The 18,258-nt window shown below is 53.8% G+C and overlaps 5 protein-coding genes across 5 annotated transcripts; 2 read left to right on the top strand and 3 right to left on the bottom strand.

The window, feature by feature from the left end:
• Positions 1 to 746: 746 nt before the first annotated feature.
• On the top strand, positions 747 to 1,509 carry SNX3 (Sorting nexin-3; the record flags this gene model as incomplete). Its single annotated transcript, XM_053195528.1, has 3 exons — positions 747 to 824; positions 1,014 to 1,335; positions 1,481 to 1,509. The coding sequence occupies 3 exons, from the start codon at positions 747 to 749 to the stop codon at positions 1,507 to 1,509; spliced, it is 429 nt and encodes a 142-aa protein (XP_053046867.1).
• A 1,806-nt stretch (positions 1,510 to 3,315) lies between these two features.
• RIM2 (Pyrimidine nucleotide transporter, mitochondrial) lies at positions 3,316 to 4,728 on the bottom strand (the record flags this gene model as incomplete). Its single annotated transcript, XM_053199320.1, has 3 exons — positions 3,316 to 3,546; positions 3,608 to 4,358; positions 4,529 to 4,728. The coding sequence occupies 3 exons, from the start codon at positions 4,726 to 4,728 to the stop codon at positions 3,316 to 3,318; spliced, it is 1,182 nt and encodes a 393-aa protein (XP_053043226.1).
• An 898-nt stretch (positions 4,729 to 5,626) lies between these two features.
• N0V96_005656 (uncharacterized protein) lies at positions 5,627 to 7,841 on the bottom strand (the record flags this gene model as incomplete). The annotated part of the gene is made up of 3 exons (XM_053199321.1): positions 5,627 to 7,077; positions 7,145 to 7,258; positions 7,727 to 7,841. The coding sequence occupies 3 exons, from the start codon at positions 7,839 to 7,841 to the stop codon at positions 5,627 to 5,629; spliced, it is 1,680 nt and encodes a 559-aa protein (XP_053043227.1).
• A 6,973-nt stretch (positions 7,842 to 14,814) lies between these two features.
• On the top strand, positions 14,815 to 15,509 carry lsm7 (U6 snRNP-associated protein Lsm7; the record flags this gene model as incomplete). Its single annotated transcript, XM_053199322.1, has 3 exons — positions 14,815 to 15,037; positions 15,177 to 15,248; positions 15,412 to 15,509. 3 exons carry the CDS (start codon positions 14,815 to 14,817, stop codon positions 15,507 to 15,509), a joined length of 393 nt encoding a protein of 130 aa, XP_053043228.1.
• An 830-nt stretch (positions 15,510 to 16,339) lies between these two features.
• Positions 16,340 to 18,166, bottom strand: PAN3 (PAB-dependent poly(A)-specific ribonuclease subunit 3; the record flags this gene model as incomplete). Its single annotated transcript, XM_065757461.1, has 4 exons — positions 16,340 to 17,409; positions 17,458 to 17,610; positions 17,662 to 17,744; positions 18,147 to 18,166. The coding sequence occupies 4 exons, from the start codon at positions 18,164 to 18,166 to the stop codon at positions 16,340 to 16,342; spliced, it is 1,326 nt and encodes a 441-aa protein (XP_065613804.1).
• Between the last annotated feature and the right edge of the window lie 92 nt (positions 18,167 to 18,258).

An 18,258-nucleotide genomic window follows, 5' to 3' on the forward strand; every position in this document is an offset into this window, starting at 1 on the left:
GGGCAGCGCTACTCCGTACCGCTCACAGTTACGAGGAAGTGCCCCCCACCTCGTACCCTCAGACGGCGCATCGGCTCAGCCTCCTCCTCCCAATAATCAAGCAAAGCCGGTCTGTTGCGGCAGCGGCCGGGACTGGCGTTCGTCATGTTGCTCCCCCGCAATTCCACCAGCTTACAGAAAGGTGACAGGCACCCAAGGACCAAGGTAAACCGCGCTGCACTGCTTGCTTGCTGCCACCCTTTTTTTGTCGTAATCGGCCGCACTTCGCACCCGATCTGATTCCCCCACCTCCCTCTCACCTCGACATTTTTTCCCACAACGAACAACCAAACTTCACCTCACATCGCCTCGCCTCGGAACCAAGGCCCCAGTCACAAAACAAGTCTCGCCGGCTCGTAGCAGACAATCGCCACAGCAAAAGAGAAGGAGCAGGGCGTCTCGAAAAGTAGTCAGCACAGAAGAGAACAGTCGTTCCCACCGAACCCGATATCGCGCTTGCGCATACCTTACCTCGACGACAGACTCCACGCCTTCTCGCCCGCCCATCCCTCGCGCGAAAGAACGTGAGATACATACACCCGCCTCGCCGACCGCAACTACCCTCTTCCCGCCGAGGACCAGTCGCCAAAACGGATTCCGGAAGCCAGAACGCTGCTCGCGCTCCCAGCGCTGAGCCCACTTCTCCCACCTCCCCGACCGGATCACAGGCGGGCAGCCAGGCCTCGCCGCGCTTCCACCGGCCCATCATGCAGGCAATGCCGGATAACCGACAACAGTCTTTTGACGAAATCTACGGCCCGCCGGAGAACTTTCTCGAGATCGAGGTGAGAAATGTCCAGCAAGCTTTCTATAGCTGCAGGGCAGCCCTCCGTCCTCTCTCTAGCCTTTCACGATAATCCCTCTCCAATGCCCTCTTTTCCCCCTCTCAACAGCCCGCCTACCCGGCCATTGTCGCATGCGCCCACAAGCAAGGGACCAAGTTCACAATCTGACAAACCTCCGCCCCCCCTCAGGTCCGCAACCCCAGAACCCACGGCATGGGCCGCAGCATGTACACCGACTACGAGATTGTCTGCCGCACCAACATCCCCGCGTTCAAGCTCCGCGCCTCGAGCGTGCGCCGCCGCTACTCCGACTTTGAGTACTTCCGCGACATCCTCGAGCGCGAGAGCGCCCGTGTCACCATCCCGCCCTTGCCCGGCAAGGTATTCACGAACCGCTTCAGCGACGACGTCATTGAGGGCCGCCGCGCGGGCCTCGAAAAGTTCTTGCGCATCGTCGTCGGACACCCGCTTCTGCAGACAGGCAGCAAGGTCTTGGCCGCTTTTGTTCAAGGTGAGGGGGTGATTTTTATTTTATTTTACCGTCTCCGTTCTTATGCCCCATCCTTGGTGCTATGGTTGTGCTTGGCTGTTATGGAGGGGGGGACTGTAACGATATCGAGGCATAGAAAGCATGAACTGACGTGATTCTGGGATAGACCCTAACTGGGACCGCAACGCGTGGTGACTGAAGCTCCGCGTCAGCTTCTCCTCGTCCATTTCGCGATCACCGAATAAACTGCGCAAGAGGCCGCCCAAGCACCATCGCATCGACACGCAGCTCGAAGAAGGGCTGACGGCAAAGAGCTCCATCTCTTATGAATGAATCCCTTTCACGCCTGGGGCTGTTTGGAACTTAGGATGTGTCTGGATCCTGGGATGCGTGTGGTTTGGACAAAATTGAAGGGTGGCATAAAAAGCAAATTGGGGGTTGGTTCAATGTCTACGGCCATTGGGTGTGCGGGTTTTCTTCTTTCTTTTTTATTCTTTTCTAGTTTCTTCCTCATCGTAGTGTTTACTGCCTGTTGACGTTCAACTTTTCCGCTTTTGCAAGTTTGAAATTCTTCACCCCCTTTTTTACTTTTTTTTCTTTGTGCCGAGCACGAAATCCCGCTGAGGCGGACAGCATTAGCGTTGCTTATCTCCTCGATATGGGAAGAGGAGGAGGAGGAGAAGGAGGAGGGGGAGGTTGGCGGGGCGTTTGTTTATCAAGCAAAAAAAATGAAGAAAAACTTTTTGAGAATCATGGACTGTTGAATATAGTAATCCATACTTAGTAACTGGTTATACAATGCGTGACCGGGGTGTAGTACAGGAGTCTGTTTCCTGATGGATCCCATCTCTCTCTGCGCAGAAAAAAAGGGCATCCGTAATTTGACCAAAAGTTTTCATGGTTTTTTTTTTCCGTAAGGGAATATCTCTGTTTTCCTTTTTTCTAGTGTTACCTGAGAGCGGGAGGAATCCGATATTACATTTGCCAAGATGGGAAGAAGATGGAAAGCGGTTGAGCTCTCGGGTACTTACCTAGCGGTGACATCTTCAGTTAGGAAGGGGAAGGGGGGAATGTGAACCCTCTAGCATCGAATTACCGAGCTTCAAGATTTAGGTAAGGTGTTCGAATTCGGAGTCCTAGATCAAAGAGCTACGAAGGAAGAAAAGGGTAGGTGGAATCCCCCCTCCCCTCCTCGCTATAGAAACTTTCTAGTCAAGTCAATGGTCTATGACGATGTCTCGACTGCATATACTACAAAACCAACTCACTGCACAGCACGTATCGTAACTAGAATGTTTCATAGGTTGAAAATTGCTCTTTTGTTTTTACATTATGATACACAGATGTCTACCATCTGCCATCTAGTGGAGATAAAACCCCCATTATGCCTCTTCTAACAAGAGGGAAGAGGGGGGTGACCTACTTTTCTAGTTGCAGGTGTAAGGGTTTTTTGTCTTTACTCTTTTTTATACAATCAGGAGAGTTTTCTCCCTCATTCCCTTAAAAAACGCCATTTTATGCCCCTGCTACCCCTTGTTCTCCGCCCCCCAAAAAGTGTAGTGTTAAACAGTGAGGTTAATCCTGCGTGGCTCAAATCACGCTTCTCGTGAAAGGGCTGCCTCCGCCCCTATGGGTCAAAAGGGGTCGTCCTTTCGAGCCAAGAAAGTCTTGAGTTTCGTGTCGCTTCGCCTCATATCGTACATGAAGGGCCTCCCCGGAGCTTTTTTGCAAGCGGCTGTCAAAAGAGGAAGGGGGAGTTGAGAAGAGAATCGCCAAGAAGCCCTTCCCCTGATCCGTTCCGTTTGTTTCCCAGAGCTGCGATGGTTTTTGCGTCGATCGTTTTGGTCGTGAGGGTTGGTGTGTTTATGTGTATTATAGTACAATAGATTGCTACATCCAAAGAGGAGTTCAATCGTCGCCGGCATTCAGCGAGAACTCGTTTGGTAGTGGGTGGTGGTCGCTGGTTGGAAACACCCCATCGGTAGAACATGGCGAGGCTTCTTACAAGCTCCCGCTAGCCTTGCTGGAGGCGCCAAAGAGGCGCAGTATACCCTCGTACATGCCAAACATGATGGCCGCGCTGGGAACGGTGCGCATAAGGTGCGGCGTGAGACCGCCGTACAGGCCCATGAAGCCCTCCTCGATCCAGACTACGCGGAAGCACTGCCAGAGGCCAGTGTACTTGAGCTGTCCGTTGGCCAAGGGCGCCTGTCGTAGTCTCGTTCGTGCGACCTAGTAGGTAGTGTCAGTGAGCACATCAGAGAGAGTATCATAGGGCGTGTGTAAATCATACCTCATGAGGGTAAGCAAGAATGGCAGCAACCAACTTGGCGCCGCCAGCAGCACCAGCATTCCCCATCCAATCCACCGTCCGGTCCCAAAACGTTTTTTCCCTTCCGCTTGCGACGATGCGCTCCTCGCGCGCCGCCAGCCTGTTCTTGAGGTTCTCGTACAGCACCCACTGCAGCGTGCTCTCCGCCACGCCCAGGTAACTCGCGCTCATGCCCTTGTACATGCCCCGGACGCCCTCGGACCGCAGCACCTGCTTGATACAGTCCCAGCTGTTGCGGTACTGCCTCTGCTGCACGCCGCCGCTCTTCTCTGCCACATTCTTGTCGAGCTGCAGGCGGGTCTTTACGAGCCAGATGGGGTTCGTCGCCGTGCTCGTCGTCACGCCGGCTAGTACGCCCGCCGCGAGGTGGACGCCCGCCCCTTCCTCGCCGCCGTTGACGTATTCTGCGATTAGGCGCTTGCCGTTGCCGTAGGTATAAAAGTTTATGCTCCTCGCAGGGATGACGCCGATGAGGTTTGGGCCGAGGCCCTTGAAGAGCGCGCGGGGGCCCTCAATCTTGTAGACGGACCCCAGGATCTGGAAGGTCTCGCGGAGGTGGAAGAGGGCGGCGCGGTAAGGGGAGAGGGTGCCGACAGCCTGGGCACGGGCGGCGTGGGAGGCGCGGAGCTGGGCTTGGTAAAAGTCGGATTGAAGGCGAGTTTTGAGGACGTCGAGAGGCGCTGTGAGTGTTGCGGCTGTCATGCCTCCGACTCTGTAAGGGTTGAAGAAGTCTTGTTAGCTTTCTCTTGTGCGCCCCCCCTTTCGCAAAATTTCTTTCCTGGTCCAAGGCTCCCCCTTTCAACCTTTTTTTTTTCCAACGAAAGGGGAATGGATGGAGCATAAAGACGAGGGAAAAGAAGAAGGCGTATGTTTCAGACGTACCCTCCAGCAACGAAATGCACCCAAGACTTTGCAAATGGTGATTCCTTCTCGCCCCCTACGGCCGGGTTCTGTTTTGTGTCGGGGATGATATCACCCGTCTCGCGGGACGTCGGGTACGAAGTTGTATCCGGGGCGCGGCGCGCAGCCGGCCGGTCGCCTGTTGCAGACATGAATTCGGCGGATGCGGGAGCGTGAGCCATTCAGGCGGTAGAGAGGAGGAAGAAAGCGTGTGGCGATTCGGGGGGATAAGGTGATTCCAGCTGCTTTGGCAGGATAGCTTCGGCTAGAAGACGAAAGTCGATTACAAGATGTAAGAGGGATTCAATGTTCCATGTGGCGAACTTCGGATAGTGGGATGTTGAAAGAGAGTGGTGGCGGTTGTTGATATCGAGGGGGGACCGTTACGTCGAAATCATGTCGCGGGAGGTAATGTTGGAGGTGAGGGAGCGGCTCGTCTTGGATGACGGGACGGGAATCTAAGGTAGGATAGGAGCTGGGCAACTTTTTTTTCTTATCCCCGTCCACCATTTGCTTTAGCGTGCTGAGATACGGATAGAAACGACGCGCCACGCTCAGATTTCAATCTGTGCGATCCACTTTACCCGGCGTGCCGGCTGTCACCACCCTCCATGTGTGGCCCGTGCTTCGTGTGGCTTTCCAGTCGCTGTCATTCGTCAAAGTAGCTGTCCCCTGCTACCTCACCTTAGGACCTTATTTACTTACCTAAAGGCTTGAGGTACAATGCTTACCTAATGTGTAGATATATCCATGTACCACTACGAACCAATCTAAGTGCAAGCCAGCTAGACGTCATCACCGAGTAATTTGACACATCACTGCAGTGAGCCTACTGTATATCATTATGAATTTATCTGATTTTTTGCTTTTGTTTCCTGGTTCGCACCTCGCAATGCACTCGCACATACGCACTATACGCACTACACACATTGCACACACAAACACACACTTGGTACGCTCTTTTCGAATCCTGTTGCCCCTCCTATCCCTCTGAGTAAGAGTATGGTGTTGTTGCTAGGGTGGCCCGTTCCATGGATAAACTAAGTCATCTGCCGCAAATGGTGTTGTTTGCTAGCCAGCTCATCGTCCTACCATGCTGCTCGCGGGGGTCGAGGTAGCATCCCGCGCATCAGCTGCCGCGGTCGCAGCCGACGCCATGTGGCTGAGCAGCATATGGTCGTTCTTTAGACTAGGCAGTTGATTTTGATGCTGCTGCTCCCCGCGGTGCGGGTGTGGCTCCGGCATCCAGGGCTTGTGGTTCATCGGCGGGGGTGGTTCATGCTCCACGTCCATGAAGCTGCTCGTCCTGCTTCGGGATCCAGGGTCTAACGGCGACCGCTGGCGATGGTCCGGCTGGCCTCTGCTATCCGGCCGAGATACGTCTCCGCCTCCCGGCATAAGATTGGCGGAAGACGACGTAGGCGGCTGCGGCTGCGGCGGCGGCTCGTGAGATCGGCCGTCGTCCTGTGTTGGGTCATATCGTAGAGTTCTCACCGGCGCCGGTTGAGCCGGGCTCGCTTCCACATGCGGCGCTTCGTCGGCGCTGCTGCTGGCCTCGCGGTTGAGCCAGACAATCTCTTCTTCGGTAATCGTTTTCCACCCGCACTTGGCGTGCTTCTTCGTGCACCCCTGGCAGGCCGTCAAGTGCTTGATGCACGGCGACTTGAGCCTACGGCAGCGGTCGCACGGCGGCCAGATCTGGTCTCCCTTGTTCAACTTTTCTATCCTTGCCGTGATGATGGCCCGGTGCGGCGACGACGGGTCATACGACGGATCTCTCTGTGGCATGACCGGCGGTGCATGCACGACAACTGGACGCCCCTGCAGGGGTAGTGAGTGCGGATGAGGATTTGTCGCGGGCGGTGTATGTTGGCCCGTCGAATGGGCCTGCTCGAGACCGGCGCTGGAGGGCACCCGAGGGGGGTAGGCTTGGGAAGATGACAGAAACTGCTGGAGCAGGTCGGCATGCAGGTCGTATCCAGCTCCGTGGGCAACGTGGCCTCTGGAGTGGTTAACGGACTGGAAGGCCGAGCTGCTCCCTTGCTGCCCGCCATGGCGCGAGTTGATTCCGGCTCTGCGGCCGCTCAAGTGGTAGTTGAGCTGTCGTGCCCTTTTGGCGATCTCATCGGCCTTCTTGATGAGAACCTGTAGTCGCTGCTCCACAATTTCCAGTGTCGCGACCTCGGCCGTCTCATCCTCTTCCAGGGGAGCCGTGGACACGACAGAAAACCTGTCCAAAGCACCGTTGATAATGAGCCGCCAGTCGTCTTCAAGAATCTGGGTCTGGATGCCGTTCAGGTAGAACTGACAGGTGCGCTCGCCGTCGTGTCCGGTGGTGAGAACGAATTTCTCAGGATTTGTCTTGGCAAAGGTGACAATATCCAGCCAGCTCACGGGTGCCGCGCCATATGGAGGCGGTGGGTTGGTAATGATGGGACCTTCAAAAGCTCCCTCCATAGCTTTCAGAAGACGGGGGCCAGTGAGCTTGGCGCCCAAGTTTGCCGCGAGACTCTCATGCCTATTGAGGACTCCTATTGTTGACCGTTGAGCATGACATTTTATGATATACACAGAGAAGTTCAAAGGGGAAAAGCGTACCTTCGTACTGATTTAATAGACCAAGCACATCTGAGAATGTGTCAGGCTCTCCCTGAATGAGCTGGAGTCTGCCAGTACTGGCTTTGGATAGGTAGTTGATGATGGATGCATTGCCTTTTTGAGTTGACAATTAGTACTAGTTCATGGGACGAGATGAGATGCAGCGCAAGCGGGTATGGTCGATGGGGCAAGATTCCATGGCATAGGGCAATTAAGCATTGCCAAGGGGCTTGGAACAAGCGCGATGTAGATGGAGAGGAAGCCTGAGCTGGAGAAGAGACGAAGATGGAGACAGGATGGATGAAGTTGGGGAAACAATGAAGAGGTAGAAAACAAGGTGCGGGCGGCGCTGGCAGGCAGGCCGGGGCGAGGGATCAATGGCGAGTCTAACCTCGATTGCCTCCGGGCGCGACGGCGACAACGACGAGATGCAGCTGAAGGATGAGATCGACGGCTCATGTTCCTTCAGCGCATCGCGACATGCTTGCTCTCTTGCTCTCTTGCTCTCTTTTTTTTGGATTTGATTTTCTTGCTGGAGACTTCGACTCTTGGATCACACACACACTGGCGCACCACACATACCTGACTGAGGCGGAGGAGGCTGGGGAATGCGATCAGAGTGAGCTGGCTGAGCGCCGCCGTCGTCTGCGTCCCGTTTCCGTTTATGGGGCTCTTGGGAATCCTGGGCATGCGCCATGGTGAGATTGTCACCGCAGGCAACAGACGGGAGGATCCCGTGAGAGCAAGGTGTCTTTTCTTCTTCTCTGTTTTCACCCTTCCTCGTTGTGGCCCTTTGTTTCTTTCCCTCTAGAGCAAGATTAATTGTAAAAACAAGAAGCCGGGTGCGTGTGTGAGACGAGTTGCGATTTATGTGGAGTGGTGTGAAGTATGTGTGCGTGTGTGAAGAGGCCAAAGGGCCCCGGGCGTAATAAGAGGGATCCTGAAATCTAGGAGTTGGTTAGTTCATGGCGAAGCAACACCTTTTGAGGCGGTGGCAACCCAGTAGACAAGGCCCCAGTGAAGTGAGGGAGGAATGCCTCAGGTAACAGAACAGATGAGAGTTGGAGGGGCTTGAGATGGAGCAAGCAAGCTTTCGAACGAAAGAGAGACGAGAGATTTTGTTGATTGAAGGGGGGGGAGGAGTGAACGAGGCCGGAGAGCCAAGAAAAGACGGGGGGAGAGGAGGAGGGTTGGAATCGGGGTTTCGTTCAGGATTTGTACGGGGGAAACAGGGGGACGTGGTCAGGGGCCACAGGACGGGGGGCTGGCTGGGAACTGGGGCGGAACTCGGGAGGAGGAGTACCTTAAGGTAAGGTACTTGTAGAAAATAGGCGTAAGGTAAAGTACCTTGAGGTAGGGGAGAGGCAAAGTAAGGTAAGGCGAGACAAGGGAACTTGGGTACCTTAACGTAACGTAAGGTAGGGAAGGTACTTACAAGCACAAGCAGGTAGAGGGCGAATGGACAGGTGGATGGGATGAGAAAGAGAGAGAGAGAGAGACCACTCAAGCAAGTATGGGCTCGCGCCGTGGGTGTGAGAGAGAATAAGGAGACATGAAGAGCAAGGCAAGATTGGTTGGTTGGTAGGTAAGGTAGGCAGGTAGGTAGGTAGGTGAGAGTGATGGAGATGGGACGGACTGCTTGGAGGATGGGACGGGGAGAAGAGGAGAGAAGAGGGAAAGAAGAGCGGACGGCGGGTGCAGCTGCAGAGGCGAGTTTACGGGCCAATTGCCCAATGACAGGGGCAAGCAGGTGCCGAGTTCCCACCGCAAAGCCGCAAAGTCCCAAATTGGTTATGTCGTGTGTCGGTATGAAAGTGAGGTGAGTGAAATAGAGAGAAAGTGAAAAAGAGTACCGTACCTCTGGATGTGAGACCCGGGTTGAGCCTTTAGGACCTAGGAGAGACACGACGGAACGGGAGTCTTGAAGAGTGGGTTCCCTTTTTTCGCGACGGGGGAGGGGAGGGGGCGGCACCCGTATGAGTCGGGCGGGCTAGTATGTGTGTGTATGAGAGTGAGTACCCAGGTAAATGAGTGAGTGAGTGAGAGTGAGAGTGAGAGTGAGAGAGAGGGCGAGAGGCGGGATGGGATGCTAGTGTGAAGGAAGTGAGCGGTAGCCCAGCGCGAGGCGAGGTGTGTGGAAGTGTGGAAGGAAGGTGTGTGTGAGACGGTAGACGGCTGGGAAAATGCAGTGCAAGACCGCAATGGAAGGCAAAGGTGCGGTGCGGTGCAGCAAGGGCGGAGGGAGTTCCACTAAACGGATGGGGCCGGGGGTGGGAGAGGGACCCGGCGTCCTTCTTTTTTTCGTTCGTCGGGAAGGGAGGGAGCCTAAAAAGCTTGGACTGACGGAACCCGAGGACACCTCAGTTTTCCCCAAGTACGGAGAGTCTAAAAAGGATTGGACTCAGTACTGTGTAAAGATAGAGAGAGTAAGTGAGTGAGTGGATGGATGAGTGAGAGCTGCAAGGAAGGGAAGGGCCAGGGCAGGGCAGGGTCCCCCTCTTGGGCGTAAAGTGTGAGGTGTGAGGTGTGAGGCGTGAGGCGTGAGGCATGAGGCGTGTGTAAGTGAGATTGAGATGAGGAGGATTGGTGGAACTTGAGCGGGAAGAGCAGCGCAGAGCCAACGGCTGCCGGGAAGTAAGGTAAGGCAAGGTAGGCAGGAAGCTACAGCAGCTCCTAGCGTGGCATGAAGGTGCAAGACAAGATGAGGTAGGCAGGCGATACATCAATCGAGAGATACCCGACTGATATCCGAACTATGCATCCGTAATAAGGGCTGTGGTTACCTTGAGGCAGGTGAGATAGAGTGAGTTGAGGTTACGTGGGAAAAAAAAACGCCAAGCCAAGGCAGCGGAATGTGGTGATGATGCGTGTGTGGACTGGGGTTGCGCCGATGCCAGCTCTCAGAAACGCAGCCCGCCCCGGCCCCCCAAACACGCGAAAGCACCACCTAAAAGCCCCAAAAGAGCAACAAAATCGACAACCAAGCAATTCTGGTGGGGGCCACACCACCGGGCTGGTTTGGACTGGACTGGACCCGTGGCTGTGCGCAGAGACAGGCCGTCTGTCTCTGTCCGTCTCTGTCCGTTGAAGAAGAAGAAGAAGAAGGAGAAGAAGCAGCAGAAGCTATCCGGTATGCCTGTGCTTGTACAGTCCCAGCGGCTCAGAACTTTAGCCCATGTAAGACGGCGTAATAGGGAGTCCCCAGCGATGGGTTTTTTTCTTGGTGAGCCTTTTTTTCGATTTTTTCTTCTTTCCTCCTCCCCGCCGTTCTCTAATTGCCTCTCGACTTCCTTGGTACTTGACCCGTCGATAAACGCAGCTTGTCCTATACGAGCAAAGTGGGAAATTTCAAAACGGATGACGGCGAACTGTGTACGGGGGTGGCGCTGGGACCCGGCACAGAGATGTCGTATAAAGCAATTGAGCGACTAATATGAGGTAAGATTGAACAAAAAAGCAGGCCGTTTCCCGTTTGTCGTCGGTTTTCTTATGTAAGACTGGCAGCCCTATGAAGGCTTGGAAGCTGAACAGTCCGGCTCTGGGAGCCGAGAGTGTCGGGTTCGGGGAGAATAACGATCAAGCTAAGAAGCCAATAATGCGTCCAAGGGGTCGGCAAAGCGGCAAGGTTTGATTCGCAAAATTTAAGCAAAAAAGGGGACCTGGCTTTTAAGACCGAGGTGCCTATCTTCGGCCCGCGACATAGAGTTAGAAGAGCTTCTTGATGCCGGGAGATGGTCGATGCAGGATATTGAACGCCGAATACAATTAATACGAGCGGGGAACAAGCTGCCTGCTTTTCACTTTTCTCAATCAAGGCCCATGGCTCTTGGGTCCAGAAGAGCCGGCTCCAGCCTGATGCAGTGCACAGCCTGGAAACTGGGGAAATGGAGGAGCCAACCGGCCAGTCAGCTTTGTGTGTTTCGAGAGGAGAGGAGTAGCGGGCGGGAAGAAGGGGGGCCATCTGTATGAGACTGCGAGTCTGCTACTGTGAGAGACTCGAGACTTAGAGTGATTGCTCAATGACCCAGTGAGTTGTCCAAGGATTTTGGAAGAATGGATGGATGGATGGATGGACAGGCGACTAACAAGCTTGAGACACCGCCCGCGCTGAACATGAGACTCGGTCGGAAAAAATGGGCTGCCCGGTGGGAATCTCGGAGGGAGGAGCGCACCGTAGATCCTCACCTGCCCAACTACCTTGCCGGGTCACCGAGAGGAAGGTACCTCTCACTTCTCTAAGACTACCAGTGAATCCTTACAGAGACACCCTACAAATACAGAAAAGGAACAGAAACGAGAACGACAAGAAACAAGACATAGAAACGAGACAAGAAAAGGTACGCCGCACCACTGACGACAACAACGACCACCGCCCCTTTCTTTTCCGTTGCATCGCATCTGTGATCTGATCCTGACCTCGTGCCTAGTACAGAATACTTCCCGCCCCCGGCGAACCGGCACGTCTCGTTAAAACATCCCATCTTTCTGAATTGCCGTCTTACCCTGGTGTGTCCCGACTTATACACACGACGTGACGGCCACGGCGTACGCACAGCACTTGACAGACAAACGGCAAGCGAGTCGCTCGCTACCTCGCCTAAGGTAACAAGCCTGCCATAGTTCGACGGCGGACGGGGTGGAGAGGCGGAGCAAGGCCCTCTTAGTCCTTAGCAAGGTACGACGTTACCAAAGACGAACTAGACAGAGGGAACCCGCGCGCCCGCTGGCCAATTTGCGCGCCCGGGGCCATGGCACCGCAGGTGTCCCCCCTCTACCCGTACGCGGTATGCAGTACCTGCACGGGTAGTGTAGACAGTCCATCCTTAGATGGAACCTTTCTAGAAAGAAAATGCTAATGCTAAATAGAAATCCAGACAAGGGACGACGGTGGGTGGGATAGAGAGGAAACACGGAGACCCGACGATTGGGAAGCTTTGATCCCTTTCGGACGGAGCGGAACGCGAGGAACGCACTACACTACCAACTCGAGAAACTTACGCCTTTGCCGCTCTGTACACCACGGAAAAAGGTACCGACGTTGACCAAGACTTGAGGTCGGGGACCCAAGGTATCGCCAATCTATAAACTCCCTTCATCCTCACCCGGGATGCCTGTCCAACAAGCCAACCCCGTCTTGTTTCGGGGGCGACTCAAGCGGACCCTCAGCAGCACAGAAACATGACTTTCGCACCCCGCTCAAGTACGGAGTACTAGAGGACCTACCTACCTTGCATGCCTCTGGAGTCCTGGACTAGGTGCGAATATGCATCTCTCGCCGGCCGGCACTCGGGGGCCCGCGCAAACCAACTCTAAAAGGCCAATGAGTGAGATCATCGTCAACCGCAGTCTCATCTGCCCACAACGCTTCTAATTATGTCTAATCGCACATGGCATGGTTGATCTCCTCCCTCACCCTCAAACATCACTTCAAGTCGTTATAAAACCAAACCAAGCCAAACGTTTCCCGACTTAGCAGCCCCCATCCCTCCCATGTGGCATGAACCACTTACCGCGCTGCCCCCTCCTTACCACGCGACGCACGTGCAGAAATTCCAGGGACGGACGACCAGCTGGGATGTAACTCGCTCCGACACTGATGGGCAAAACAACTACCTTATTTTTGGGCCTGTCAGTGTTTTGGAATAAAATCGAGCAGCAGTTGCCACTGGCCAGCGGCCCTCTTCGCTGGCTCGCTTTCGCAGATCGGTTTGGTTTCCTTTGGCCCTTGGAGATTGGGAGGGGGGGCACACCTTGAATGTCACACACACTTCACTGAGTGAGTATACAACACTCCTCTCAAGTCGGTTGACTCAATATGGAAACATTCCTCGCAGCCCGTTAACTCCGAGATATTCTCACTTTGGCATTGCTTAACTTGCATCTACATCACAGGGACTTTGCAGGGACGCAGAGTGGTCAGAAGGGCGGACAAGGCTTCGTAACCACAGTACGTGGCCCCCCAATCTGCAAGAGAAGGCCGGCCAAATGTCCGGAGATGGAGGACGAATGGAATAGTAGGGGCGCAATTTCAACAACCTCGGGAATTCGCCAACCAACTCTGGGATCCCCGATTCCCACTTTATGGTCCTGACCTAAAGATCTAATGTAGCGGCGTAAATGATGCGTTGTAACTTGTTTCCCGCTCTTTTGGGGGTGCTCTCGGTGCCCATCAATATCATCGGGGGTGGCGCAGAGGGCAGTGCCAAGACATTTTGGAAATCACCAACGGAACACGCGCCAGGATTACTTCTCTTACAGGAACTTAGACCACTCGGTCGAGCCCGTATGAAGTATATCGCTCATCTACATAGTACGTTTCCCAACCTCCCAACCCTGGTTCAATAATGCCATCTCCTCCCTCGGCTTCGTCCAATTCAGTCAATAGCCTAGTTCACCGGTTCTTCGAGCCTTGGTATACAGAGTACCGCGGTTTATACATCATGGTGTGTCGTCACTTACACGGGGCGAGCTAGCCCGTAGTCGTATTTCAACGACGACGCGCCCTGGCTTCATCATCGCCAAGACGTTTCGACTCGACCGTTGCGCGTCGTTGCTGCAAAGTCATCGTTCTTTACGCCGATCCCAGAAGGAAACAAAAATCCGAAATTAGATTTCTTGTTTCTTCACTGGTTTATGGTTATGGTTATTGGAACTTTTTTTTTTTCTTTGCGGTGCAAGTACGCGAACAGGCAGCAGTATTTCCTCCCCGTTACCGAAACTTTATTCTCTCGGTAACGCGGCAATGCGGCCTTGATCGACTGATCGATGTTTATTCTTTGTCATTACTCGGACTCGATAGGTCTCTTTCATCCGGATGCTGAAATGACTGACATTCAGCATTATCCTTGCTATTGTCTTGCGACGGCGCCATAGCAAGATGAGCTACCCGCACAAGCTGCCTTCTTTGGGGACTTGCTGGGCGCCGGAAAACTGTTGGTGAATGGTAAAAAAAAGTTGCGTCGCGTGATCAAAGGCGAGAGGCCCCGAGTCGCCGAACAATTGGATAAATTTATCCATGATCCGAGATAAAAATGACTATGCGCAATGTTGAAGCAATCGCATCACGCAGACTGCCATGCAAGGCTGCCTCGTTTTGTCATGCGAGCACCATTCTGAATTATCGGAACTGTATACTTGCATGTAGAAACACTAAAGCTGTAAAGAGGTCATAAACTTCATTCTCCGTGATATACAGTCGCTATTCGCAAGTTCTTGGAGTTCCCTCTTGGTATGGTAAACTCGGTGAGAGATCGTAAATATTCCCGTCCGGTCCTCCAGGTTCGAATAAAAAAGCCCGCGCCCCGCCAATCACGGAGCCCGGGCCTCTGAACGGCGGGGAGGAGGGGAAAGGACCGCCCCACCATGGAAGAAGCCCGGACCAAGCTCAAGCTCATTTTCCCACCGGAACCTCACCCTAGCCTTTTCGGCCAAACATCCCAGCCGCCCAGGAAAAAAAGACGACCAACAATCTCTCGACGACGTCACACCCCCCGCGACAGAAACCTCGTCGAACAAAGCGGAACTTCCAACTGAAATATCGAGAGGACATTTTCGAATTGGAAACTCAGGTCCTGATAGCGACCCCCTTCCAAAGCAAGACCACAGCGACCGCCCCTACAAACGCCAAGACCACGACCACGATCACGACCACGATACAACTCGGCGGCGCAATGGCGGATAGAGGCTCACACAGAGGCGGCGGCCGAGGCGGAGGCGGAGGAAACTACCGCGGTGGAAGGGGAGGAGGTCGCGGCGGCGGCGGTGGTGGTGGTGATCGAGGCGGTGGCCAGGGTTCGGGCGGCGACCGCGAGAGGCCCAAGAAGGAGAATATCCTCGACTTGTCAAAGTATATGGACAAGCAGATTACTGTCAAGTTCAACGGCGGGCGCGAAGGTGTGTTTTGTTCCTCTTTTTGTTCCTTTCCCCCCCTGCCAACCCCCTCTCTCCCATGATTCTTGCGGAAAGGGGAGGGAGGGGCTGTGTGTGGGAATCATGCCTCTATCGATTGCTAACATTAGGGGGATCACTACAGTCACCGGAACGTTGAAGGGATACGATGCGCTGATGAACCTGGTGCTGGATGAGGTCCAGGAAGTCATGAGAGGTACGTGTGTCTGCTCTTTGCTTAGCCTCGGGGGTTTTTTTTATAAACCAAGTGCAAACCAGAGGGGGAGGGAGGGAGGGAGGGAGCTCTCAATGTGCATCGCGGCTAACCAGAATGTGGAACAAAATAGACGAAGAAGGAAACGAAACGACCAGGTCCCTAGGCCTCATCGTCGCCCGCGGAACTCTCCTCGTCCTCGTCAGCCCCGTCGACGGAAGCGAGCCCATAGCGAACCCGTTTGCGCAGCCCGAGGAGGAATGAACGAATGAATCCAAGAGGGGGGAAGAAGTCACGGGAGTCACTGGGGGGGTGAATTCGACTTGATATCCTGAGGTACTGTGTGTAAGAGGACCGAGAACTCATCAACAGGGTAAGGATATGTGCTCTACGAGATGAGGATAGGGGCAGGGACGGCAATGCGCGACTTTGCTGGATGTATGGCGAACGCGAGACATTGACGTTTCTTGCGTGTTGTATGCGTACATCAGCAGGAGGACATGAATATGATGATGGCATATCAAAAATCCCCCGAATAGAAAAACCAAGAAAGGGGGGCGTTGGGAAAAGAGGTATGGCGCAAGTATCATGACGGCGGGAAGAGCAGCATGAGTGAGGGCTTTGCGGATCCCCTGCCACACCTTATGGTGCACGAAAAAGACATGAATGAAAAAGAGATTTATTTCGTTACTGTTCTTTGCCCGCGTTCGTACTCTCCCATCCAACTGAATCCTCCACAGTCAGCGAAACCGCTCACTCTCCCTTTTTCTATTCCTTCTCTCTTCCTCCCGCTATTCCACCCGCCCCGAAGGCTCCTATACGCTCCTCTTATACGTTCGAACCAGGCAAGCAAGCGATGAACACATTGCGTCCGCCCATCGTCTTATGCGCCGTTTCAGCCGTTCGTTCATCCGTAGTCCAACGTCTCAAAACCAACGTGAGGTCAGTCATCACACTCCGTAGTGGTTTCTCGCATCGTTCGAAACGCAGCCCTGTGCATTGCAATCCAAATACGTCGAAGCCTCGTTCCCCGTCCTTTCATGACCGTGATCTCGATCCGTGTCGTAACCGTGGCAATCCCAGCCCTCCCCGTTCTAGTGAGAGGTGCCTTGGAACCCTCGGTTCGACGTCTGTTTTCCTGCCTTGAGGAGCTCCCCGAAAGCATTCCCGAGCTGCTTCTTCAGCTCCTTATAGCTGACGACAAAGCTCGTCTGCTCGTCTCGACTCGTAAGACAGATTCGGTCGTCGCTACCGGCGTCCAGCCTGTTCAAGCATCGGATAATGTGACCCATGTCCACCACAGGGTTTCCGTTCGCGTCGACCTGATGAAATACGTAGTCCCGGAATAGTTTGAGCATGTATCGCTCGCCGTTTTCTGACCAGTTCCTATCGCCGTCGAATTCCTGCCGTTCGTTGACGGCACCAAGCTTGGCCATGAGGCGCACTATGCGGCCGTTTTCTAGTTCGCGGAACAGGTCCGACTTCAGAGCATCCGCTTCCTGCAAGCTGGCATCCAGCGTGGCAACCATATGGACCGCGATGCCCTGGACAAATTCTTCTATACCTTTGGGCGTGGCACCAACCTGAGAGGGAGTCAGAAGCCACAAGACGGTATCCGTGATTTCTTTCGAGTAAACCCTGCTCATCTGTTCCATTGACCCTTTAAGGTTCGTGAGCTGGTTCGGCGGTGTGTTAGTAGCCAGTGATAGAATGAGTTTCCCAAATTGAATCAAGTCCTCTTGCTGCAGCTCCTGAATTGGGCGACGATTGTCGAACTGAACAACATCCAAGATGGAGCAGGCACTAAGCCGAATGCGATTCTTGTCCGTCACAATGACCTTGCTCATATCAAGGCATCTCGCAGCCAGATTCAATGTGTGGATAGCCTTCAAGGCATTGGCTATCTGGGAAATATAGCCCCACAGGACGCTTTCGGCTATGGGGTTCTTTGCGCTGAAGCGAGTTCCATGGGTGGAAGCCGGTTGAGAAAAGTGAAGTTCGGCGAGTGTTTTGGAGAGGGGATGGTAGTCTTGTACGAAGAATAGGGAACTGTCGCCAAATGCTCGAGTGGTGAAGGCATCGTGGATGCCCACAACGTTACCGTTGTTGAGCCTTCGCCACTCCTTGACAGAGCGAATAGCTTGCTCGTTGGTTAGTCGGTAACCTGTTTTGCGTTAGTAATGTTGAGGAAGGGCATTGCTGTAGAGCATACCCTCAAGCCGTCTGAGGCAGTATGTTTTGCCGTTCTTCGAGGATGTAGCCTTGTACACCCATGTAGTGTAACCAAAGACGCTGGAACTCTTCCGATGGCTGGTGTCAAGGGGAACGAGGGAGTAGTAGTTGTCTAATGGAGGTAGTGTCGAGTCTGTAGCAGCATTAGACATCTGTGGCACCTGATGTTCATTGTGTAGCTTACTCGGCATGACCTGCTGCAAGGCCTCGGACTTGCGTTGCATCTCCTCGCGCAACTTCTCAGGTAGGAAGAAGTCGTGAATTTGCCTTTGGAATGGCATTAAATCATCTCTATACGGCCCAACGGGCGCGTACAAATGGTATTGAAGCTACCAGACATCAGTTTTGGCATGGAAAACAACTGGTTCGCGTCCTCTCACCGGTTGAAGCGGGGCTGTGTAAGCATTTTGATGTTGGAAGTAGGCCCCTGAACCAGCGAGTCCGGTAGGATCATCGGCATAAGGGTTGAAGGGTGTGGCCGGTAATGTCTGGGCAACATTGGGCATAGCAAAGGGGTCAAATGAGAGCCCTGTCTCGGAAGCTGAGCCATTGGCAGTAATCTGCTTCGATGTTAGTCTCAAATAATTTGTGATGCATAGTCATACATACACCAGTACTCAACTCAAAGTTTGAAGGGGTGAATTCTCGAAATGTAGCAGGGTTAAATACTGTTGACGCAGCTTCTCCATCTGGAGCGGCGGCTGGCGTTGCAGCTGTGAAGAAATTAGATGAGGTAGTCCGAGATACAATGTGGCTCAGAACATACAGCCTGCTCCTCTAG

This window comes from Colletotrichum fioriniae (assembly GCF_027942845.1).
Source record: "Colletotrichum fioriniae strain IMI 355084 chromosome Unknown scaffold_6, whole genome shotgun sequence".
NCBI lineage: Eukaryota > Fungi > Ascomycota > Sordariomycetes > Glomerellales > Glomerellaceae > Colletotrichum > Colletotrichum fioriniae.